Source organism: Salvelinus alpinus, chromosome 9 (assembly GCF_045679555.1).
Source record: "Salvelinus alpinus chromosome 9, SLU_Salpinus.1, whole genome shotgun sequence".
In the NCBI taxonomy this organism is placed as follows: domain Eukaryota; kingdom Metazoa; phylum Chordata; class Actinopteri; order Salmoniformes; family Salmonidae; genus Salvelinus; species Salvelinus alpinus.
In genome coordinates, this window is record NC_092094.1 from 78,391,923 (window position 1) to 78,411,991 (window position 20,069).

Consider the following 20,069-nt stretch of genomic DNA (forward strand, 5'->3'; position numbering starts at 1 on the left):
GCTATTTTAACATTCCATATGTCTGTTTCCTCCAGGGGAATGTGTGGGTGTAGAGGACTACCACCAGGCTGCTGAGTGAACCTGTATGCCCAGAAAACAGCACCCAGTATGGACATTGTGGAAGACTTCCCTCCCCCACCTCCTGAAAGTAAGTAATGCCAACATCCTCCTCCTCTCTTCCCCTCTCTCTCTGACTCAATCTCTCCCAGCACATCTAAGAACACATGCTGCTACCCAGACCTGTCGACAGCTACTATATATATATATATATATATATATATATAATATATATATATATACACTTTTGTGTGTGGACACTCCTTCAAATTAGTGGATTCAGCTATTTCAGCAACACCCATTGCTGACAGGTGTATAAAATCTTGCACACAGCCATGCAATCTCCATAAACAAACATTGGCAGTAGAATGGCCTTACTGATGAGCTCTGACTTCATGGGATGCCACCTTTCCAACTAGTCAGTTCGTCAAATGTCGGCCCTGCTACAGCTGCCCTGATCAACTGTAAGTGCTGTTATTGTGAAGTGGAAACACCTAGGAGCAACAAAGGCTCAGCTGTGAAGTGGTAGGCCACACAAGCTCACAGAATGGGACTGCCGATTGCCGAAAAATCGCCTGTCCTCGGTTGCAACACTCACTGCCCCTGGAAGCAACTTCAGCACAATAACTGTTCGTTGGGAGCTTCAGGAAATGGGTTTCCATGGCCGAGTAGCTGCACACTAGTCTAAGATCACCATGCGCAATACCAAGCGCAGGTAGGAGTGGTGTAAAGCTTGCCGCCGTTGGACTCTGGAGCAGTGGAAACGCTTTCTCTGGAGTGATGATTCACGCTTCACCATCATGCACCATCTGGCAGTCCGATAGACGAATCTGGGTTTGGTAGTGCCCCAATGCGTAGTGCCAACTGTATATTTTGGTGGAGGAGGAATAATGGTCTTGAGCTGTTTTTCACGTTCTGCATGGGCCCCTGAGTTCCAGTGAAGGGAAATCTTAACACTACTGCAGACAATGACATTCCAAATGATTCTGTACATCCAACTTTGTGGCAACAGTTTGGGGAAGGCCCTTTCCTGTTTCAGCATGACAATGCCCCCTTGCACAAAGCGAGATTCATACAGAAATGGTTTGTCGAGATTGGTATGGAAGAACTTGACTGGCCTGCACAGCCCTGACCTCAACCACGTCGAACACCTTCCGATGAATATTGAACGCCGACTGCGAGCCAGGCCTAATCACCCAACATCAGTGCCCAACACCTGAATGCTCTTGTGGCTGTATGCTGCGGGGACTTGCTTCCAATGTCCCAACATCTAGTGGAAAGCCTATAGCAGCAAAGGGGGACCAACTCCATATTCATTTTGGGGTGAGATGTTCGACGAGCAGGTGTCCACACAGATTTTCTTTTTGTAACAGCAAGTGCAGTCTGTATTGTAATGTTTTAGCAACATTAACTAACAGGTCTCCAAAGGGCTCATGGTGTCGGCCATCTAGGTATTCTATGGATTTATTCTGGTCGTGTTGATGAAGTAATAGGTTTGAAACGTCTGTTTTGGTGGACACACTGATGGTCAGCTCAGCTCCCAGAGGGCCTTTCAGGATGGACAGAGTGTGAGCAGAGTGTGCAAACAACACATTCCTCTCCTCCTCCGCTGCTCTGTTGCTCGTGGGCCACGGAACGAAGGAGTGAGGAGGAGGAGAAATGTGCCACGACTGCGAAGAGCAGACAATGTGCGTCAGTATCCGAGCTCGGGCTGAATACTGCAGCATCAGACACACACACACACACACACACACACACACACACACACACACACACACACACACACACACACACACACACAGACACACACACCCCTCGGAAAGGAACAGGCCAGATAAATCCCTCTGGGCAGCCAGTTGCATTGTTGCCGTGGCGATGCTGGAGCACATCGTAAGCCAATGACTCATTGAGCAGAGCATTGTGGCAGACGGGAGAGGAGGGGAGGCACAGGAACAGAATCCATATTGTGGTTATGAATTAACAATGGGTGCTGGGGACAGGCCTAGTGTGTGTGCTGACTAGAGCCCATTGAGAAGACTGAAGGCACGCACATTCTCACAGAGCCAACTATCTATAGCTTCATCATCCACACTCGATTGCGACCAAATTATTGAATGGGCAATTGATGTGAATCATCTGTTCAAGTTTTAATACAATCCCTCTTACATCACATCCAGCTCTGCTTTACTTGGCCCTGCCTATGCTTCAGAGAGTAGACATGAAGAATGTTAGAATGAATATTCATCCCATGGCTCAGCAGTGATACAGACCTCTTAAGCAGCGGCTAGCTTTTCCTTATCTGTCTAACTGGTCCAACACAGCTGTTCATTACCACGGATGGAAACGGCTGATTTACTTCTCTTTCCAGCTTTTCTCTCCTAATGTTCTGCTCTAACGCTTTCACTGAAGTTTAGTTTCGGGGTGTGCATAAAGGTCAGGGGTCACAGAGCCCATAGTGTTAGTCATGGGCCATTGTCATAACACCAAACTGAGGTCTTTGACACTATCTGTCAATCATAATGGTGATTTAGACTAGAGTGGTCATCGTGCTGTGGAACTTCAAAGCTTTTGTGTCTCTGAGACATTGGTCTGTGTAGTATGTATCAGAACCACTTTGGGGAAGGACTTATTAAACAGGTAGTTTAGTCCTGCGGGGTTAGTAACTAACCTTTTTGGCGCAGGCGTGCCGCTAGCGACCCACCTCAAGAACATCCGGTGAAATTGCAGAGCGGCAAATTCAAAATACAGATATAATCATATTAAACATTCATAAAAATACAAGTGTTATACATCGGCTTAAAGATTAACTTCTTGTTAATCCAGCCGCTTTGTCAGATTTCAAAAAGGCTTTACGACAAAAGCATACCATGCAATTATCTGAGGACAGCGCCCCGCTTACAAAAGCATACAAACATTTTCCAACCAAGTAGAGGAGTCATGAAAGTCAGAAATGGCAATAAAATTAATGACTTACCTTTAAAGATCTTCATCTGGTTTTCAGTCACAAGAGTCCCAGCTACACAATAAATGTTTGTTTTGTTCGATAAAGTCCCTCTTTATATCCCAAGATCTCCATTTGTTCAGTAATCCACTGGCTCAAAGGTGGTCAAAACATGCAGACGAATACATCCTAATAGTACCGGTAATGTTCGTTGAAACATGTCAAACGATGTTTATAATTAATCCTCAGGTTGTCAATTGTCTAAATAATCGATATTTCAACCGGACAATAGCGTATTCAATAGAAAGGAAAAACAACGAAGGGCGCGCACATGGTCATGCACGCAAACCAGTACTGCATGCTTACTCAGTCCACTGACAGAAAGGTCTCATTCTTCTTCATTTTTCAGAAAACAAGCCTGAAACAATGTCTAAAGACTGACATCTTGTGGAAGCCATAGGAACTGCAATCTGGGTCCTAACACATTAGATACTCAATAGGCATTCAATTGAAAACCACCCACATCAAAAAAAATCCCGCTTCCTGGATGGATTTTCCCCAGGTTTTCGCCTGCCATATCAGTTCTGTTATACACAGACATTATTTTAACAGTTTTGGAAACTTTTGTGTTTTCTATCCAAATCTACCAATTATATGCATATCCTAGCTTCTGGGCCTGAGTAACAGGCAGTTTACTTTGGGCACGCTTGTCATCCAGATGTTAAAATACTGCCCCCAAGCCCAAAGAAGCTAACGAGTTGTGTAAGTGATGCGGTTGATGGTTAGTGGGCCTAACCTCAAACCTTACTTACTCCGCCTCAGGCTAAGTTTATGTTAACCAGTGTTTGTTGTAACGGCTGTATAAACGTCAGCTCAGAGTCAGACAGGAAGTACTTAGCCAGGACAGGAAACATAACTGATATAAATGAGGGTCAAGAAGAAAAGGTTATAGGCCTATACTGAGAAAGCTGAGTAGAAAATCTTCTCATATAAAAAATGCAAAGCGGGAAATTAAGAGTTGTAACCGCTGATTTGGTCATTCAGGAAATTGGGCCAGACATTTTTCACACTTTAAGTAGGAACAGTCAGGATATGAGAGTTCACCTTGTAGGTTAACCTAGTCATGGGGAAGCCTGAATCCTGATAGGACAGTAGTGTTTGTACTGGGACTGAGTCACATGAGGAATCTGTGGTATGTTTAAGAGCAGAGGCGTGACAGTTTCTGTTAGAAACTCAGCCCGGACCAGGGAGGTGAAGTAGCAGTTTCAGATGGGGTTGTGACCTCCTAAACTGGAGCTACCGCCTCCCATAGCGGAACTGTGGTATAGGACTCTGGATCCAATAGGAAGTCCATGGACTTAGAGGGAAAGGGAAGTTTGAATGGGCTGAATACAGAGCATTCCTTTCCTCTATTCCACCAGATGAGTTATGTCACCTTCTGTGAATCCGTTGCCAGCATTCCGGGCAGGCATTTTGATGTTATGTCTTTTTCTCGTCACACCTTACCACCTTTTCATCAACCCTTTACACCCCTTCCTTACACCCCTTCCTCTTTATCTGTCCTACTTCACCTCCTTTGTTCAGTATGGCAGGTCCTCTCCTGTCCGCTGTCAGAAAGTACCAGAGATGTGCTCTCAATGCCTGTCGAGATTTCATTTGAGCATTTTCTTTCTTTCTTCTTCTACGCCTTACAATGGTGTCAGTCAGTGTCCTCAATCTGTCACATGTTCAGTTGAACAAACCTCCTGTGACTAACCCAACACACAACCCTCCCAATGGAACCTCCTATACCTTAGCAGTGAAAAGAACAATAAACTGTATAGAGAGAGCAGGTTGCCCCTAACCCGAAACACCATGTCACTTTAAGAGTAGTCCTCTGAATGAGGTCTACAATGACATTAACATTCCATATAGTTTAGGTTAGAGAGAGAAATCCACCTCTCCATAGTGTTTTTTAGACTGCATTCCTTTAGTTTTATTTAACTGGGCAAGTCGGTTAAGAACACATTTTTATTTACAATGACGGCCTACAGTACACCCTCATACTATTGTAGCTGAGTCAGGCCCTATTCATACAGGGATGCCTAGGCCTGTTCTGGAACACAAGTGCTACATCTCAATAGTATAAAGTGACTTCCGTTCCTCATTTCCATTTCTTCATCCACACTGATCTGAAAGGAGAGGAAGCCATTTTGGACTGTTGAGATGGGAAAGACGGTGGTTTTCCTGGTCACTGGGGGTGTGACAACTCTGTTTCCTGTTTGCCTAATTGCATTGTGGGAAGACAATTTGACTCCTGTGTGTCAGTTAGTCATTGGTTTCTTTGAACAGAAAGTAGCAGGTACATTTTTTTACTCTGTCATTAGTTTGTTTTAGCAAGACCTTTTTAAATATTGTGCACAACCTCTAATGTTCCCATAACATCCCCATAACGTTCCCATAATGTTCCATGTTCAACTTTAACTTGCAGGGCTTGTTTTAGGCTGATATCTGATGTTCTCTTGGATCAATACCCAAACGTTAGTTCATTAAATAAATTAATAATTTGCTGTCAACATTGTAATGCAAGTACTAGTAGTTGTCTTACATTACATTTTGATTGAATTGGAGCGATTTATATTAAACTTCCTGTTTTTTTTTTTTTTTATTGAATGAGTTTGATTTTTTTTTTGTATATAATTTAGCCAGAGTTATATTGAAAACATAGACCCACCCTTTTGCTAATTACAAACCTGCATTTGGTGGAGTGATTTATATTTAACTTGGTACTTTGTTTTGAGCTTGTGATGCTCTTTGAGCGTAATTATTAAACTTAAATTGTTCTACTTCCATGTGTCTCATGTTCTCTCACTCTTTTTCCACATTTTGTTGTTATAGCCTGAAATTTTCAAAATGCTTTCAAATTAATTAAAAATAAATCTAAAATGTCTTCAGTCATTAAGCACTAAACCCCTCTTTAATGGCAAGCCTTAACAAGTCAAGGAGTAAAGATGTGCTTAACAGGTCACCATAAAAATTGCGTATACTCACTCTGTGAAATAATCATTTTAACATGACTTTTGAATGACTACCTCGTCTCTGTACCCCACACACACAAAAATTCCAAAACATGCATTCTGTTTTCAACAAGGTGCTAAAGTAATACCCCAAAATATGTTTTGCTAAAGTAACTCTCCAAATTTTCAAGCGAAGTGGTGGCTGCATCATGTTATGGGTATGCTTGTAATCGGACTGGACAGTTTTTCAGGATACAAAAGAAACGGAATGGAACCAACCACAGGCAAAATCCTAGAGGAAAACCTGGGAGATTTTAATTCACCTTTCACCAGGACAATAACATAAAACACAAGGCTAAATCTAAATAGGAGTTGCTTACCAAGAAGACAGTGAATGCTCTTGAGTGGGCGAGTTAGATTTTCAAGCAGATTTAAGTAAAAACTATGGCAAGGCCTGAAAAATGGTTGTCTAGCAATGATCAACAGCCAATTTGACAGAGCGTGAAAAATGTTTAAAATAATAAATGAGCAAATGTTGCACAATCCTGGTGTGCAAAGCTCTTAGACTTACGCAGAAAGACTCACAGCTGTAATTGCTGCCGAAGGTGATTCTAACATGTATTGACTCAAGGGGTTGAAAATGTATCTAATCAAGATTCTATTAGTGTTTTAATTTTGTATTAATAGTACAGAGTATTTTGTGGAGATCGTAAATGTTTATTTTGTCCATTTTAATCCCACTTTAACAACAAAATGTGGAAAAAGTCCAGGGGTATCAATACTTTCTGAAGGCACTGTATACGTTAGCTGTGTTAATCTGACTCTCCCTCTCTCCTCTCTGTGCTTAGTGTTGGCGGACGATGTGCCTTATGCGGATGAAGAAGAGGGGGAGCAGTTTGAATTTGACGACAGTGGGGATGAGGTCCCTGAGGCAGACCGGCCGCCCCCTGCCCCTCTGGCCCCTGACTACGGGGCCCAGGCCAATGGTGTGGCCCCCCACCCAGAGCCAGAAGGAGCAGACTCCGAAACCCACCTAGAGGGGCAGCCCTCAAACCCAGACCCCCCAGCAGCGACAGCGACTGTGGACACAACTACTGCTACAGTTGCCGCATCACTTCCAGCTACCATGGCCACAACAGACACAGCAGTTGTGGCTGCAGCAGAAGGGGAAGAGGCTTCAGCAGTCCTAGTCCCAGCTGACACAGACAGTGACCTACCCCCTCCTCCACCTTCAGAGGACTCCTCTCCTGTAGGAACAGACTCTGTTGGTCAGTGGAAACAACCGTTCAGTGTTTCTCTTTAGCACCTGGAGATCTGAAGATGGGCTCTCTTTTTTTTGTCTCACCGTAGTCCAAATATACACAAATAATGTACCTCCAGAAGCATATCATCGCTCCACACTCAGTGGGTGCTGTACAGTAGAGCGTGTCATGCAATCCATCAGCGCATGTTGTGACTATTGCCTCCACATGTTATATAACCTCATTCTGGCACATGCTCCATGTCAGGCAGGGATAGACAATAGCACCGCCCGTCTCTCCTGACGCCTGGTGTCGCTGGCTGCATGGTGCAGGGTGACTCCTGGAATTCATTAAAAGAATATATGCCATTTAGAAGACTCTTTATCTAAAGCGACTTAGTCATGCGCGGATTCATTTTTACGTATGGGTGGTCCCGGGAATCGAACACACTACGCTGGCGTTACAAGCACTATGCTCTCTCTACCAACTGAGTTACAAAGGACCCACACACAGTTTGACACCAGCGGGATACTACTGCTCTCTAGCTCATCCTCTTGCTAACACATACATTCCATGCTCTTGTCCCTCTCTAGCAGTCATAGCCCAAGTTCCTATGTCTCTCCCCCTCTGACACTTACAGCCCAGTCCAATTGATAGTCCAGGCCCCTCTCCATTGGCTGTTCAGTAGTGTTTGCCCTTCAGCATATCTATATGTACACTCTTAGGACAAAAGGGTTCCAAAAAGGTTTTTCGGCTGTCCCGATTGGTCAACCTGTTTGGGTTCCAGGTAGAACCCGTTTGGGTTCCATGTAGAAGCTTCTGGGGAAAAAGTTCTACATGTAACCCAATAGGGTTATGCCTGGAATCAAAGAGGGGAAACCTAGTCAGTTGCACAACTGAAATGTGTCTTCTGCATTTAAGTTAACCCCTCTGAATCAGAGAGGCGCGGGGGGATGCCTTAATCAACATCATCGGCACCCAGGGAGCAGTTGTTGGGGGTTAACTACCTTGCTCAAGGGCAGAGCAGCATATTTCGCCACCTTGCCGGCTCGGGGATTCAAACCAGTAACATCTTGGTTACTGGCCCAACACTCTTAACCACTAGACTATCTACCTGTAGTGTGTTCTAGTGGGTTATTTATCTCTTCTGACTCCAGGGCCTGAGATGAGGCCTCTCTCTCTCGGCTGTGGGACCGTAAACAGACAGCTGTCTCTCTGTCTGAGCCAAGCAGATTGGAGTATTAAGAAAATTTGCTGTAAATCAGTCAGTATTCTTCTTCAGTATTGTTCTTCAGTGTTCTCCAATGATCTTATTCACTTAACCAAATTGCTCTTATGAAATGTTATGGCACTACCTTTTTAAGTATTTCGGCACTGCAAAGTAATCCAGTACCAAACTAGTTCCAGCACATTCAGAGCATCCTGCAACTGTAGCTGTGTTGTATTGATGGGGCTCATTTGGGGCTAACAGACTGTATTACATTTCCATTGTAGATAAGGAAGTGTCCAGCGACGACCCTCCCCCAGCCAACCCCAGGACCACCTCCCAGAAGAAAGTCAACCCCTACTCTGTGATTGACATCACCCCCGTCCAACTACAGCAGCTGGAGCAGCAGCATGGGCTTGCCCCTTCCTCACCGGTTGAGAGGGTGGGAGGAGAGGAGGAGGCGGAGGGACAGGATGTTTCCCCCACCAGTCCCCCCTGTGTCCCCCCGGGTTACTCTGTGCCTGTGCCCTGTGGATACGCCACCCCCTCTGGCGTGCCCCTCATCACGCCAGCCTACACCACGCCCATCATCATCCGACACTTCTCTGTGGACGAGGACGGTAAAGGAAGAACCCACCCAGAGTGGAAACCTGTAGAAGGATTTGAACAGACGTTCCTCTTCTATTCTTTCTACTCTGTTCTGCATTCATGCCGCGAACCTCAGAATATCATGATGTAATGTATTTTATACTGTAGATTGTTTCTACAATGAACCGAGCACTGAATAATGTGGTGGGCATGACTGTTCAAACTTTGACTTCCTTTTCCTATGGAGGAATTCCCTCGTCCTCTCCCCTACTGACTTTGAGATGAGAGTCTATGGCACCTGCATGCTCTGTACTCCCAACTCATTTTTCCGCTGCTTTCTCCGTCACATTCCTTTTTTTCTAAAGCCTTGCCACAAGGAAGTGGGGGCTAAATTTAGCCGGCCACTTGAGGATTTTCCTGTTTTCTCTCAATGTCACAGTAGCACTTTTCAAATTCGTGGCTTGGCCAGTCTGGGGGCAAATTGCAGTGTAATTTAAGCTAGCCGACATATCACAGTCACTCCTGTGAAAAATGCGAAGACATTTGGAGTGTTTTATAAAAGTATTTTAAAGAAAATATTCTGGAGTTAAAATGCCAATACATTGATTGATTGTTCCAATATAATGTAAGGTTGTTCTGTAGGAAATATTCTGAAACGTAGGCCTATCGTTAATATAATATAGCAGTTCATCATTGCAGTTTTTAGAATGAGCAATGCATTCTGAAGTATCTGTATAGCTCTTTAATACAAGTTTAGTTTCAGTGGTGGCTGCCCCCTGGTGGTACATAAGGTTTATTGCAAACTGCACATTTTAGGTCATGTTTTTATTTATTGAAGGAGTAGTCCAAGTTCATTACTGTTGTCTCTCTCGCTCTCTCCCTTCAGTTACTGTGGTGGGGACATGCAACACTTCTGTAGACAGGTGAGTGACTCTCCTGTCAGGCTCTTCACTGATCTGCTTCATGTCATCTAGTTGATCTGCTAGAATTTGTGATTGTGGCATCTTGGTTATTTGCATTGGAATAGCAGATGGTTATAATTTCTCTTTTCATTCAAGTATCTTCAGTGAAGAGTATCCTGCCATCAGGGAGGAGGATGCTTTGTCCAAATGGGTGTCGGACCCTGCAAACACAGCCTGGATGGATAGTGAGCACTCATTCTCTTCTCATTTAGCTACCAATGAGAAATATGTCATTTCCTGCCATTTTCTGTCCTGTTTGTGTTTACCTAGTATTTACTACAGAATTGTGGTAACAATGATGCATACTTTTTGGCCTGCTTAGAACACCACAGGACGGGCATTAAGGTTTTCAGAGCATTCTGTGAGGATGTGAGTCCACCACAAAGTCCCATGCACAATGCATGATTATGCAGTTTTCAGGATTCTGTCTTTTTTCTTCTCCTCAAATGAAACGCCAGACACTTCCTTCCTCTAGCTCCTTTTGAGGAACCCGGCCCTTGTGTGGTCTTGCCTCTCCTCAGTTCCCTGAAACTGTATTTTGTTCATTGTGGGAAGATTTGTTGCACGTTGAGACCTTTAATTCATTCGAACATGGTTGCTTTGTCATTTAGATCCAGATGAAGTAATTTATGATGACGTGCCCAGAGAGAACTCTGATTCAACTACAGGTTAGAGCAGCATTCTTTGTGCTCCTTTTATCCTTCTTTCATTGTACTGTCATTGCCCTTTTGCCACAGTGTCTGAGTACCTCTGCATAGTCTTTAACTCTTTTGCATTTCTAAAACATAATGTGCTGGAATTATTCATCAGATTAATGTCATGTGCCCCTAATCAAACTGTGTTAGGCTATGTTCAGTTGATGCCCTAGAACTGCCATATAGAATTTGTTATTCGTGCCAAGGACTCTTGATCTGATTTATGATCATGCTAACTTACTGTACAGGAACACAAAGTGAAACATGGCAGTTTAATATATTTCACCCTGATTTTTATGCTATTCCCCTTGGTTTTAACCCCTTGCGCCCCCCCCCCCCCCCCCAGATGAGATGACCTATGACGATGTGGAGTTTGGGGAGGAGGGCTGTGGCAGCTCCCTAGACAACGGTTGGAGCTCCAGCGAGTTTGAGAGCTACGACGAGCAGAGTGACGGAGAGGGCCACGGGGAGAACGGCCTGCCTGATGCCTTCATGAGAGGGAAGCCACCGCAGAGCAAGACCACCCATGTATGTAAACTAAGCACCTTACCCTCCCGCTGTCTGCAGACCTGTCTGTCTGTGGAGGGAGAAGGGTGGAGAGGGGGGGAGAAGAGTTGGAATTTGGGTACAAGAAATTGAGGACAGTAGGGGGAATATACAGTAATATACTAAAGAAAGGGCCATATTCTATAGGGAGTAGAAGATTGAGAGAGAATAGGAAGGTTCTGTGTATTATCTTCATTCACCAGGAGATGTACAAGGTGCAGATGGACACCACAAAGAGAGAAGCTAAAGAAGGGTCGTTTTATATCTGCATCTTGAACAGATGAGGAAGTAGAATCAGTGGGACACAATGAATATCTAAAAGATCATATCCAGTTAAACAGGAGAGTCAAGCATATTTCAAATGATTACTACTTGAGCTAATGTAAATACACCATAGGCTTATTCTTGCCTTCTGGCTGCACATGTTATTGTTCCTGATAATATACAGTTCATTTGTGTATTTGGTTTGAAGGGAATGGCCCGCTTGTTTTTTCAGCCCAGAGGTCTTGCCAGGGAAACCCCACGGTTATTACTCAGCTGGCTGCACAAAGTGACTGCTTGGCTTCTTTAGGAGAAATAGGCCCTGTTAAGATGAGTATCCGGGATGGTAGACAAAATAGGAGTAAGGAGGCAAGGCCTTAGTTGAGGTGAGAGTGGGTGGGTTGGTGTGAGGGCATGATCTGCTCTGGCTGAGCACCTTCAAAGGAATGGTCTGGTAACGCTTCAAATTGCTCTGCTTTCGTTTAGCTTTCTCAAGATCTGACACGCTTGAAAGAACACTATGAGAAAAAGATGAAAGATCTCATGGCAAATACAGTGGGAACGGTAGAGCTGCAGCAGATTAAACAGAAACACGAGCAGAAGGTAAATGCCATCGTACTGGTCGGTGTGTGTCGTCACCCTGCGCTCCGCTAGACAAGGGTTAGGGTTCAAGCCTCCTCGGCATCCTTAACCCCCGACCTCCCTCACTGTGTCTCTCACTGACTGACTCCGAACTGGTTTCTCTTCATCCTGCTCTTATGTCTGGTGGTGGGTTTGTCTACATCACCCTGTGCATCTGCATGGGTTTGTCTGCATCGCCCTGTGCCACCAACTGTGTGGATGTTGTGGCAACTATCCATCCCCTTTAGTGACATGCCTTAAGTTCTACAGCAGACTGAGACACCAGTGCAGCTGAGTTGTGTGTAGGCCTAGACAGGAGGTGCGTACTTGGTCATCTCTGTCCACTCATTGGATAATGATAATACCGAACACTTTCAAACAAATCTATGAAAAAAGATGGTTCTACTCCAAATGTATACTTTTCAGCAGACAGTAGCAGTCCAGGTAGATCTTCTTTGACCCTACCCTAGCTAATCAAAGTGCCTCTAAACTACTCACATTCCCTATTTGGAGTCAAGTACTTGTCTCTTCATGCCCTTATGCATTTGTGAGAATCCTTTAGTTCAGATTGACTCAGTTCAGCTGTTGTCACAGTTGCTGTCTTGCTCTGGTCCACCCAGTTACCCAAAATATCCTGTTCCTGTATTTACATGATCTGCCATCTTCCCTTTTTCTCCTAACACGGCTCCTCCCTTAAAGCTTCAGTATCATGTTGACTGTGATGGTGGGCTATTTACTGTTGTTGATGTACCTGAAGATGCAAAAGCTGGTGAAGGCAGCGAAAGACGGGACCAAAGACGGCCTGGAGAAGACCAAAGCAGCGGTAAAAAGGGGACGGTCGTTCATCAAGACCAAAACCCACTGTCATGGTAAGAGTAAGAGCAGAACATGGACTTCGGTCCTTTTTGTGCACATTAGTCAGTTAATTACACTAGTGTATCTGGGATCTGTGATGAATTGCAAGCACTTAACATTGTAAAGGGGAATTCATCCACTAACAATGTGTAGTAACCTCCTGGGTGACGCTGATCTGATTTTGAGTTGACCACGTCTCTCCTGTGTGTCTCAGAGAGGAAGTCGACCTGTTTTGAGGATGAGGAGTCAGAGCTCTTCATCGAGGTGGAATGCTTCAACATGGAGCCAGTGCTCAGTCCCGTCCCTGAGGGGCTCTCACAACAACAGGTGGTGAGGAGGTGTATACTGGGCTCCATATTAGAGAGTGAGAAGACCTATCTGGATGCACTGAAGCGGATTTTAGAGGCAAGTTAATTTCACTTGATACATTTCATATAACTTTATAGTGATTTCTTCAAGGAAAAGAGTTCCCACCATCCACATCCTCATCGTCCTTATTCTCTCTCTTATTAGCAATATGAAAAGCCACTTTCAGAGATTGAGCCCAGGTTGCTAAGCGACAGGAAGCTCAAGATGACGTTCTATCGTATTCGGGAGATTCTCCAGTGCCACGCCCTGTTCCAGATCGCCCTGGCATGCCGCGTGGCCGAGTGGGACAGTCTGGAAATGATTGGGGACGTCTTTGTTGCCTCGGTGGGTTGGTGGGCAAGTGAATCCTGTGCTGCGGGACATAGGAAGGATTCCATTCCTAATATTCTACTTTTAAGATTAAAGGCTGGAAGAGTATTTAACAGTGGTCAATTGGTCAAAACTAGCGGGACTGAAAATATTGTATGTCCTGCACTGGGCTTCACCATTTAGCATAACACTGACTGAAGCTATAATGCAAGTTTCCCATGACTCAGTGTTTTTACAAATTGCCTCATTGTAAAGGAATTAGTCCCATGCCTACACACACAGACACACACAGACGCTGCACATACACACAGCTGCGCTGGGTTCTTGGAGGAAGTGCTCCACCCTGATGTTTCTAGCTAACAGTTTATTTTGAGCCCAGGATCCAGGATGATTCCATTCCTGACTATGATTATGTTGGACTATGAGGTGTTGATGGCTTGCTCTCTCTCCCCCCTCTGTCTCTCTTTACATATCTGGTTCCCAGTTCTCCAAGTCCATGGTGCTGGACGCCTACTGTGAGTTTGTGAACAACTTCAGCACGGCCATGGCGGTGGTCAGGAAGACGTGTGCCTCCAAACCCAGCTTCCTGGACTTCCTCAAGGTCAGTCAGAGAGCACTGTTGTTCAAATAAATAAAAAGTATGCTCCTGTGAAAATACAGCTGTGCAGAATATGCATCTCTGGCTCTACCCTTAACATAGGACCGGGGGTCGATTTCAGACTGAACTAAAATAGTTTGTGGTTGTGTATTGGATTGTCCTGCAGTGCATCAATCAGTAATCATTGATTGTCCTACTTTTGTCTCCACAGCATCGTCAGGATACCAGCAGTGACCGGGTCACTCTCTACGGACTCATGATGAAGCCCATCCAGAGATTCCCTCAGTTCATTCTGCTGCTGCAGGTATCGATTTCATTCTAGGGTCCACACTGCCCTCAGAAAAAAATATTGCATAGATTCACCAGCAGAGGGAGCCACATACTCACTAAACAAAGAGCTGTGTTAAAAATGCACTACACTGTGTGGTGTGCGTACTCTTGGGAAAGTATTTCTGCTTCTGGTCTCCGGGCACTTCACATTTTTATCCTCACTTATAATTGTTATGACTGAGGATAACCTTTTTTTAAGACAGCCCAATGGTTGTCTGAAGGAATCTGAATAGTTTTCAACCGATGCTATGCCACTGTAGAGAAGCTCTGGGTGTGATCTGTGCTATGTAATGCTCTGAATGTGTCATCTCTCCACGCTTTATGGCAGGACATGTTGAAAAACACCCCAGTAGGCCACAGTGACAGGCTACACCTACAGATGGCCCTGACAGAGCTGGAAACCCTGGCTGAGAAGCTCAACGAGAAGAAGCGGGACGCTGACCAGCGCTGCGAGATCAGACACATAGCCAAGGCCATGAACGAACGCTACCTCAACAAGGTAAACACACACACCATTGATCTTGTTCAGACCATAGAGTCTCAGTGTATGTCCTCGATAGCTTGATGATTTGTGTTTTAAACAGATTTTGTTTATTACAATGTGTGGGGTGTTCGTAAAGTCAAGGCCTCGATCCAAGAATCCATCTATCCACAAATCTGATATACAGTTGAAGTCGGAAGTTTACATACACGTCAAAAGTTTACATACACTCAACTTGTATTTTGTAGCATTGCCTTTAAATTGTTTAACAAACGTTTCAGGTAGCCTTCCACAAGCTTCCCACAATAAGTTGGGTGAATTTCGGCCCATTCCTTCTGACAGGGCTGATGTAACTGAGTCAGGTTTGTAGGCCTCCTTGCTCGCGCACACTTTTTCAGTTCTGCCACACATTTTCTATAGGATTGAGGTCAGGGCCACTCCAATACCTTGACTTTGTTGTCCTTAAGCCATTTTACCACAACTTTGAAAGTATGCTTGGGGTCATTGTCCATTTGGAAGACCCATTTGCGACCAAGCTTTAACTTCCTGACTGATGTCTTTATGTTGCTTCAATATATCCACATATTTTTCCTGCCTCATGATGCCATCTATTTTGTGAAGTGCACCAGTCCCTCCTGCAGCAAAGCAACCCCACAACATGATGCTGCCACCCCCATGCTATACGGTTGGGATGGTGTTCTTCGGCTCCCCGTTTTCTTCCAAACACAACGGCGGTCATTACGGCCAAACAGTTCTATTTTTGTTTCGTCAGACCAGAGGACATTTCTCCAAAAAGTATGATCTTTGTCCCTGTGTGCAGTTGCAAACCGTAGTCTGGCTTTTTTATGGCGGTTTTGGAGCAGTGGCTTCTTCCTTGCTGAGCGGCCTTTCAGGTTATTTCGATATAGGACTCATTTTACTGTGGATATAAATACTTTTGTACCTGTTTCCTCCAGCATCTTCACAAGGTCCTTTGCTGTTGTTCTGGGATGGATTTGTACTTTTCGCACCACAGTACATTCATCTCTAGGAGACAGAACGTGTCTCCTTCCTGAGCGGTATGACGGATGCGTGGTCCCATGGTGTTTATACTTGCGTACTATTGTTTGTAGAGATGAAGGTGGTACCTTCAGGTGTTTGGAAATTGCTCCCAAGGATGAACCAGACTCGTGGAGGTCTACATTTGTTTTTTCTGAGCTCTTGGCTGATTTCTTTAGATTTTCCAATGATAGGCACTGAGTTTGAAGCTAGGCCTTCAAATACATCCACAGATACACCTCCAATTGTCTCAAATTATGTCAATTAGTCTATCAGAAGCTTCTAAAGCCATGACATCATTTTCTGGAATTTTCCAAGCTGTTTAAGGCACGGTCAATTTAGTGTATGCAAACTTCTGAACCACTGGAATTGTGATACAGTGAATTATAAGTGAAATAATCTCTCTGTAAACAATTGTTGGAAAAATTACTTGTGTCATGCACAAAGTAGATGTCCTAACCGACTTGCCAAAACTATAGTTTGTTAACAATACATTTGTGGAGTGGTTGAAAAACGAGTTTTAAAGACTCCAACCTAAGTATGTAAACTTCCGACTTCAACTGGATATATATATATATAATGAGATAGCTCAGTGCCTGAAACAGAGGAAGGTATAAAATCAGTATTCCCTACTGTCTAATTATTTGTCTGCCCACAAGAGCTAACAGCCACCGCATGGCATCTATATTTATGGAGCTGTGTATGCTGCAAAGTGCATTTACTATGTCTAAATGCACACTTGTCTATAAACTGGATGTGCTTAAAATAGTATGTGTATATTCTACTTTAACTAAATATACATGTCACCCTTGACAAGGACCACACTTAAAAGTTCTACTGAGATCTAAAAAATATCTTCCCTGCAATATCTAGAGAATGTATTTATAAATCATGGGGATTACCATGCATTTACAATAAATCCTAAATTCACCTTGGGGAATATTGTCAAATCAATTGTAGCTGACCTCTGACCGCTGCGTCTCCCTTCGTTACCCACCAGCTCCTGAACAACGACAGCCGTTACCTGATTCGCTCAGACGACATGGTGGAGACAGTCTACAACGACCGCGGTGAGGTCATCAAGACCAAGGAGCGACGCCTTTTTCTTCTCAACGACGTGCTCATGTGTGCCACGCCCAACGTCCGGTAAGACCCAACGCACCACCTTGGCCAGGATTTATATCCACAGACAGAGCACCCTTTCTGGGTATGATTCTGATCAGCTCCCTATGTTTGAGTGAGTGCCCTGTAATTACACTAGTGACTACTGTATGTCAATAGAACACTTCACCACACTGGCCACTGGCTCTGGCAGGAAGATATTTGAGCTATAAGAAATACAGTCATAGCTTTAATACAGCATACCATATGCCTGGCAATGTTAAATAATTTAGCCTACCTTTTGATTGAATTGTCTCTTATTTATTTATTCTAAACTTTAGTTTACCCTGATTGTGTTTACACCAACTCATACAGGAGTGATGAAGACACTCTTGATCAAGTTGAATCTTGATTGAGGAAAATTGTATTGATCACTGTGAAGAAAAGCAGTAATCCTCAGCCTATTGAATGTCAGCCTACTTCACCGTTTCCTCTTCCTCTATCCAGGTGCAGTGTGGATGGCAGTGGTAGTGGCAACGTCCCCCCGGGCCAGAAGTTCCTGCTGAAGTGGAGTGTCCCGGTGAGCTTTGTGGACGTGGTAGAGTTTGGTTCCAGTGAGGACCTGGGCGACAACAGCCGCTTCACCCCCCAACCCCACTCTGGAGAGAAGGTGGTCGTCAACGCCAAGCCAAGTACGTCCCACTCAGTCACAGGGGTCTTTCTGGGTCCTGATTTCTATCGTAACGGGTGAAATTAAATGAGATCTGATGTGTGGTTTGGGGGTGTACAGAGTGGCCCAAAGGCCCGGAACCCTGATATTTGATTAGATATTAACTTGGCGGTCTGGACTGGAGGTCTGAAACTCTGGCTTTTCCATTCCATGATGCAATCATTCCTTTTTGACCCCATAACTAATCATAAAGAGGGGAATATGAGGTCTTGTATTGAAATACCATGCCATTACTGTGCACAGTTGGCTGTACATTGCATATACAGTACAGGGAGCAATAACTTGTTTTCTGTTGTGTGTAAAATCAATACCATTTCCTCTAGAGGTCGACCGATTTATGATTTTTCAACGGCGATACCGATTATTGGAGGACCCAAAAAAGCCGATACCGATTAATCGGACAATTTTGTAGAAACTTTTTTTTTATCTTTTTATTTTTTATAATGACAATTACAACAATACTGAATGAACACTTATTTTAACTTAATATAATACATCAATAAAATCAATTTAGCCTCAAATAAATAATGAAACATGTTCAATTTGGTTTAAATAATGCAAAAACAAAGTGTTGGAGAAGAAAGTAAAAGTGCAATATGTGCCATGCAAAAAAGCTAACGTTTAAGTTCCTTGCTCAGAACATATGAAAGCTGGTGGTTCCTTTTAACATGAGTCTTCAATATTCCCAGGTAAGAAGTTTTAGGTTGTGGCCTCCCGGGTGGCGCAGTGGTCTAGAGCACTGCATCGCAGTGCTATGCTGCGCCACCAGAGTCTGGGTTCGCGCCCAGGCTCTGTCGCAGCCGGCCGCGACCGGGAGGTCCGTGGGGCGACGCACAATTGGCTTAGCGTCGTCCGGGTTAGGGAGGGTTTGGCCGGTAGGGATATCCTTGTCTCATCGCGCTCCAGCGACTCCTGTGGCGGGCCGGGCGCAGTGCGCGCTAACCGAGGGGGCGGGTGCACGGTGTTTCCTCCGACACATTGGTGCGGCTGGCTTCCGGGTTGGAGGCGCGCTGTGTTAAGAAGCAGTGCGGCTAGGTTGGGTTGTGCTTCGGAGGACGCATGACTTTCGACCTTCGTCTCTCCCGAGCCCGTACGGGAGTTGTAGCGATGAGACAAGATAGTAATTACTAGCGATTGGATACCACGAAAAATTGGGGAGAAAAGGGGATAAAATTAAAAAAAAAAAAAAAAAAAGAAGTTTTAGGTTGTAGTTATTATAGGACTATTTCTCTCTATACCATTTTGTATTTGATATACCTTTGACTATTGGATGTTCTTATAGGCACTTTAGTATTGCCAGTGTAACAGTATAGCTTCCGTCCCTCTCCTCGCCCCTACCTGGGCTCGAACCAGGAACACATCGACAACAGCCACCCTCGAAGCATCGTTACATTTGAAACGCTATTAGCGCGCACCCCGCTAACTAGCTAGCCATTTCACATCGGTTACACCAGCCTAATCTCGGGATTTGATGGGCTTGAAGTCATAAACAGCTCAATTCTTGAAGCATTGCGAAGAGCAAAACGCAGGAAAGTGCTGTTTGAATGAATGCGTACGAGCCTGCTGCTGCCTACCATCGCCCAGTCAGACTGTTCTATCAAATCATAGACTTAGTTATAACATAATAACACACAGAAATACTAGCCTTTGGTCATTAATATGGTCGAATCCGGAAACTATCATTTCGAAAACAAAACGTTTATTCTTTCAGTGAAATACGGAACAGTTCCGTATTTTATCTAACGGGTGGCATCCATAAGTCTCAATATTCCTGTTACATTGCACAACCTTCAATGTTATGTCATAATTACGTAAAATTCTGGCAAATTAGTTCTCAACGACCGAGGCGGCCCAAACTGTTGCATATACCCTGACTCTGCGTGCAATGAACGCAAGAGAAGTGACACAATTTCACCTGGTTAATATTGCCTGCTAACCTGGATTTCTTTTAGCTAAATATGCAGGTTTAAAAATATATACTTCTGTGTATTGATTTTAAGAAAGGCATTGATGTTTATGGTTAGGTACAGTCGTGCAACGATTGTGCTTTTTTCGCAAATGCGCTTTTGTTAAATCATCCCCCGTTTGGCAAAGTTGGCTGTCTTTGTTAGGAAGAAATAGTCTTCACACAGTTCGCAACGAG

General features: G+C 44.3%; 1 protein-coding gene across 2 annotated transcripts in view; it reads left to right on the forward strand.

The window, feature by feature from the left end:
* The window catches only part of LOC139530675 (rho guanine nucleotide exchange factor 10-like), an 86,077-nt gene that overhangs the window by 18,656 nt on the left and 47,352 nt on the right, over positions 1-20,069 (forward strand). Inside the window, exons 2-17 of one of the 2 annotated variants that reach the window (XM_071327282.1) lie at positions 36-148; positions 6,843-7,262; positions 8,730-9,062; positions 9,917-9,953; positions 10,089-10,177; positions 10,604-10,660; positions 11,034-11,215; positions 11,981-12,097; positions 12,873-12,984; positions 13,185-13,375; positions 13,484-13,663; positions 14,133-14,249; positions 14,458-14,550; positions 14,905-15,075; positions 17,096-17,241; positions 17,704-17,888. In XM_071327282.1, the coding sequence (XP_071183383.1) occupies positions 109-148; positions 6,843-7,262; positions 8,730-9,062; positions 9,917-9,953; positions 10,089-10,177; positions 10,604-10,660; positions 11,034-11,215; positions 11,981-12,097; positions 12,873-12,984; positions 13,185-13,375; positions 13,484-13,663; positions 14,133-14,249; positions 14,458-14,550; positions 14,905-15,075; positions 17,096-17,241; positions 17,704-17,888 (2,470 nt within the window). In that variant the 5' untranslated portion in view covers positions 36-108. The remainder of the gene's footprint in view (positions 1-35; positions 149-6,842; positions 7,263-8,729; positions 9,063-9,916; positions 9,954-10,088; positions 10,178-10,603; positions 10,661-11,033; positions 11,216-11,980; positions 12,098-12,872; positions 12,985-13,184; positions 13,376-13,483; positions 13,664-14,132; positions 14,250-14,457; positions 14,551-14,904; positions 15,076-17,095; positions 17,242-17,703; positions 17,889-20,069) is intronic. The other variant, XM_071327284.1, reaches the window with a different exon arrangement.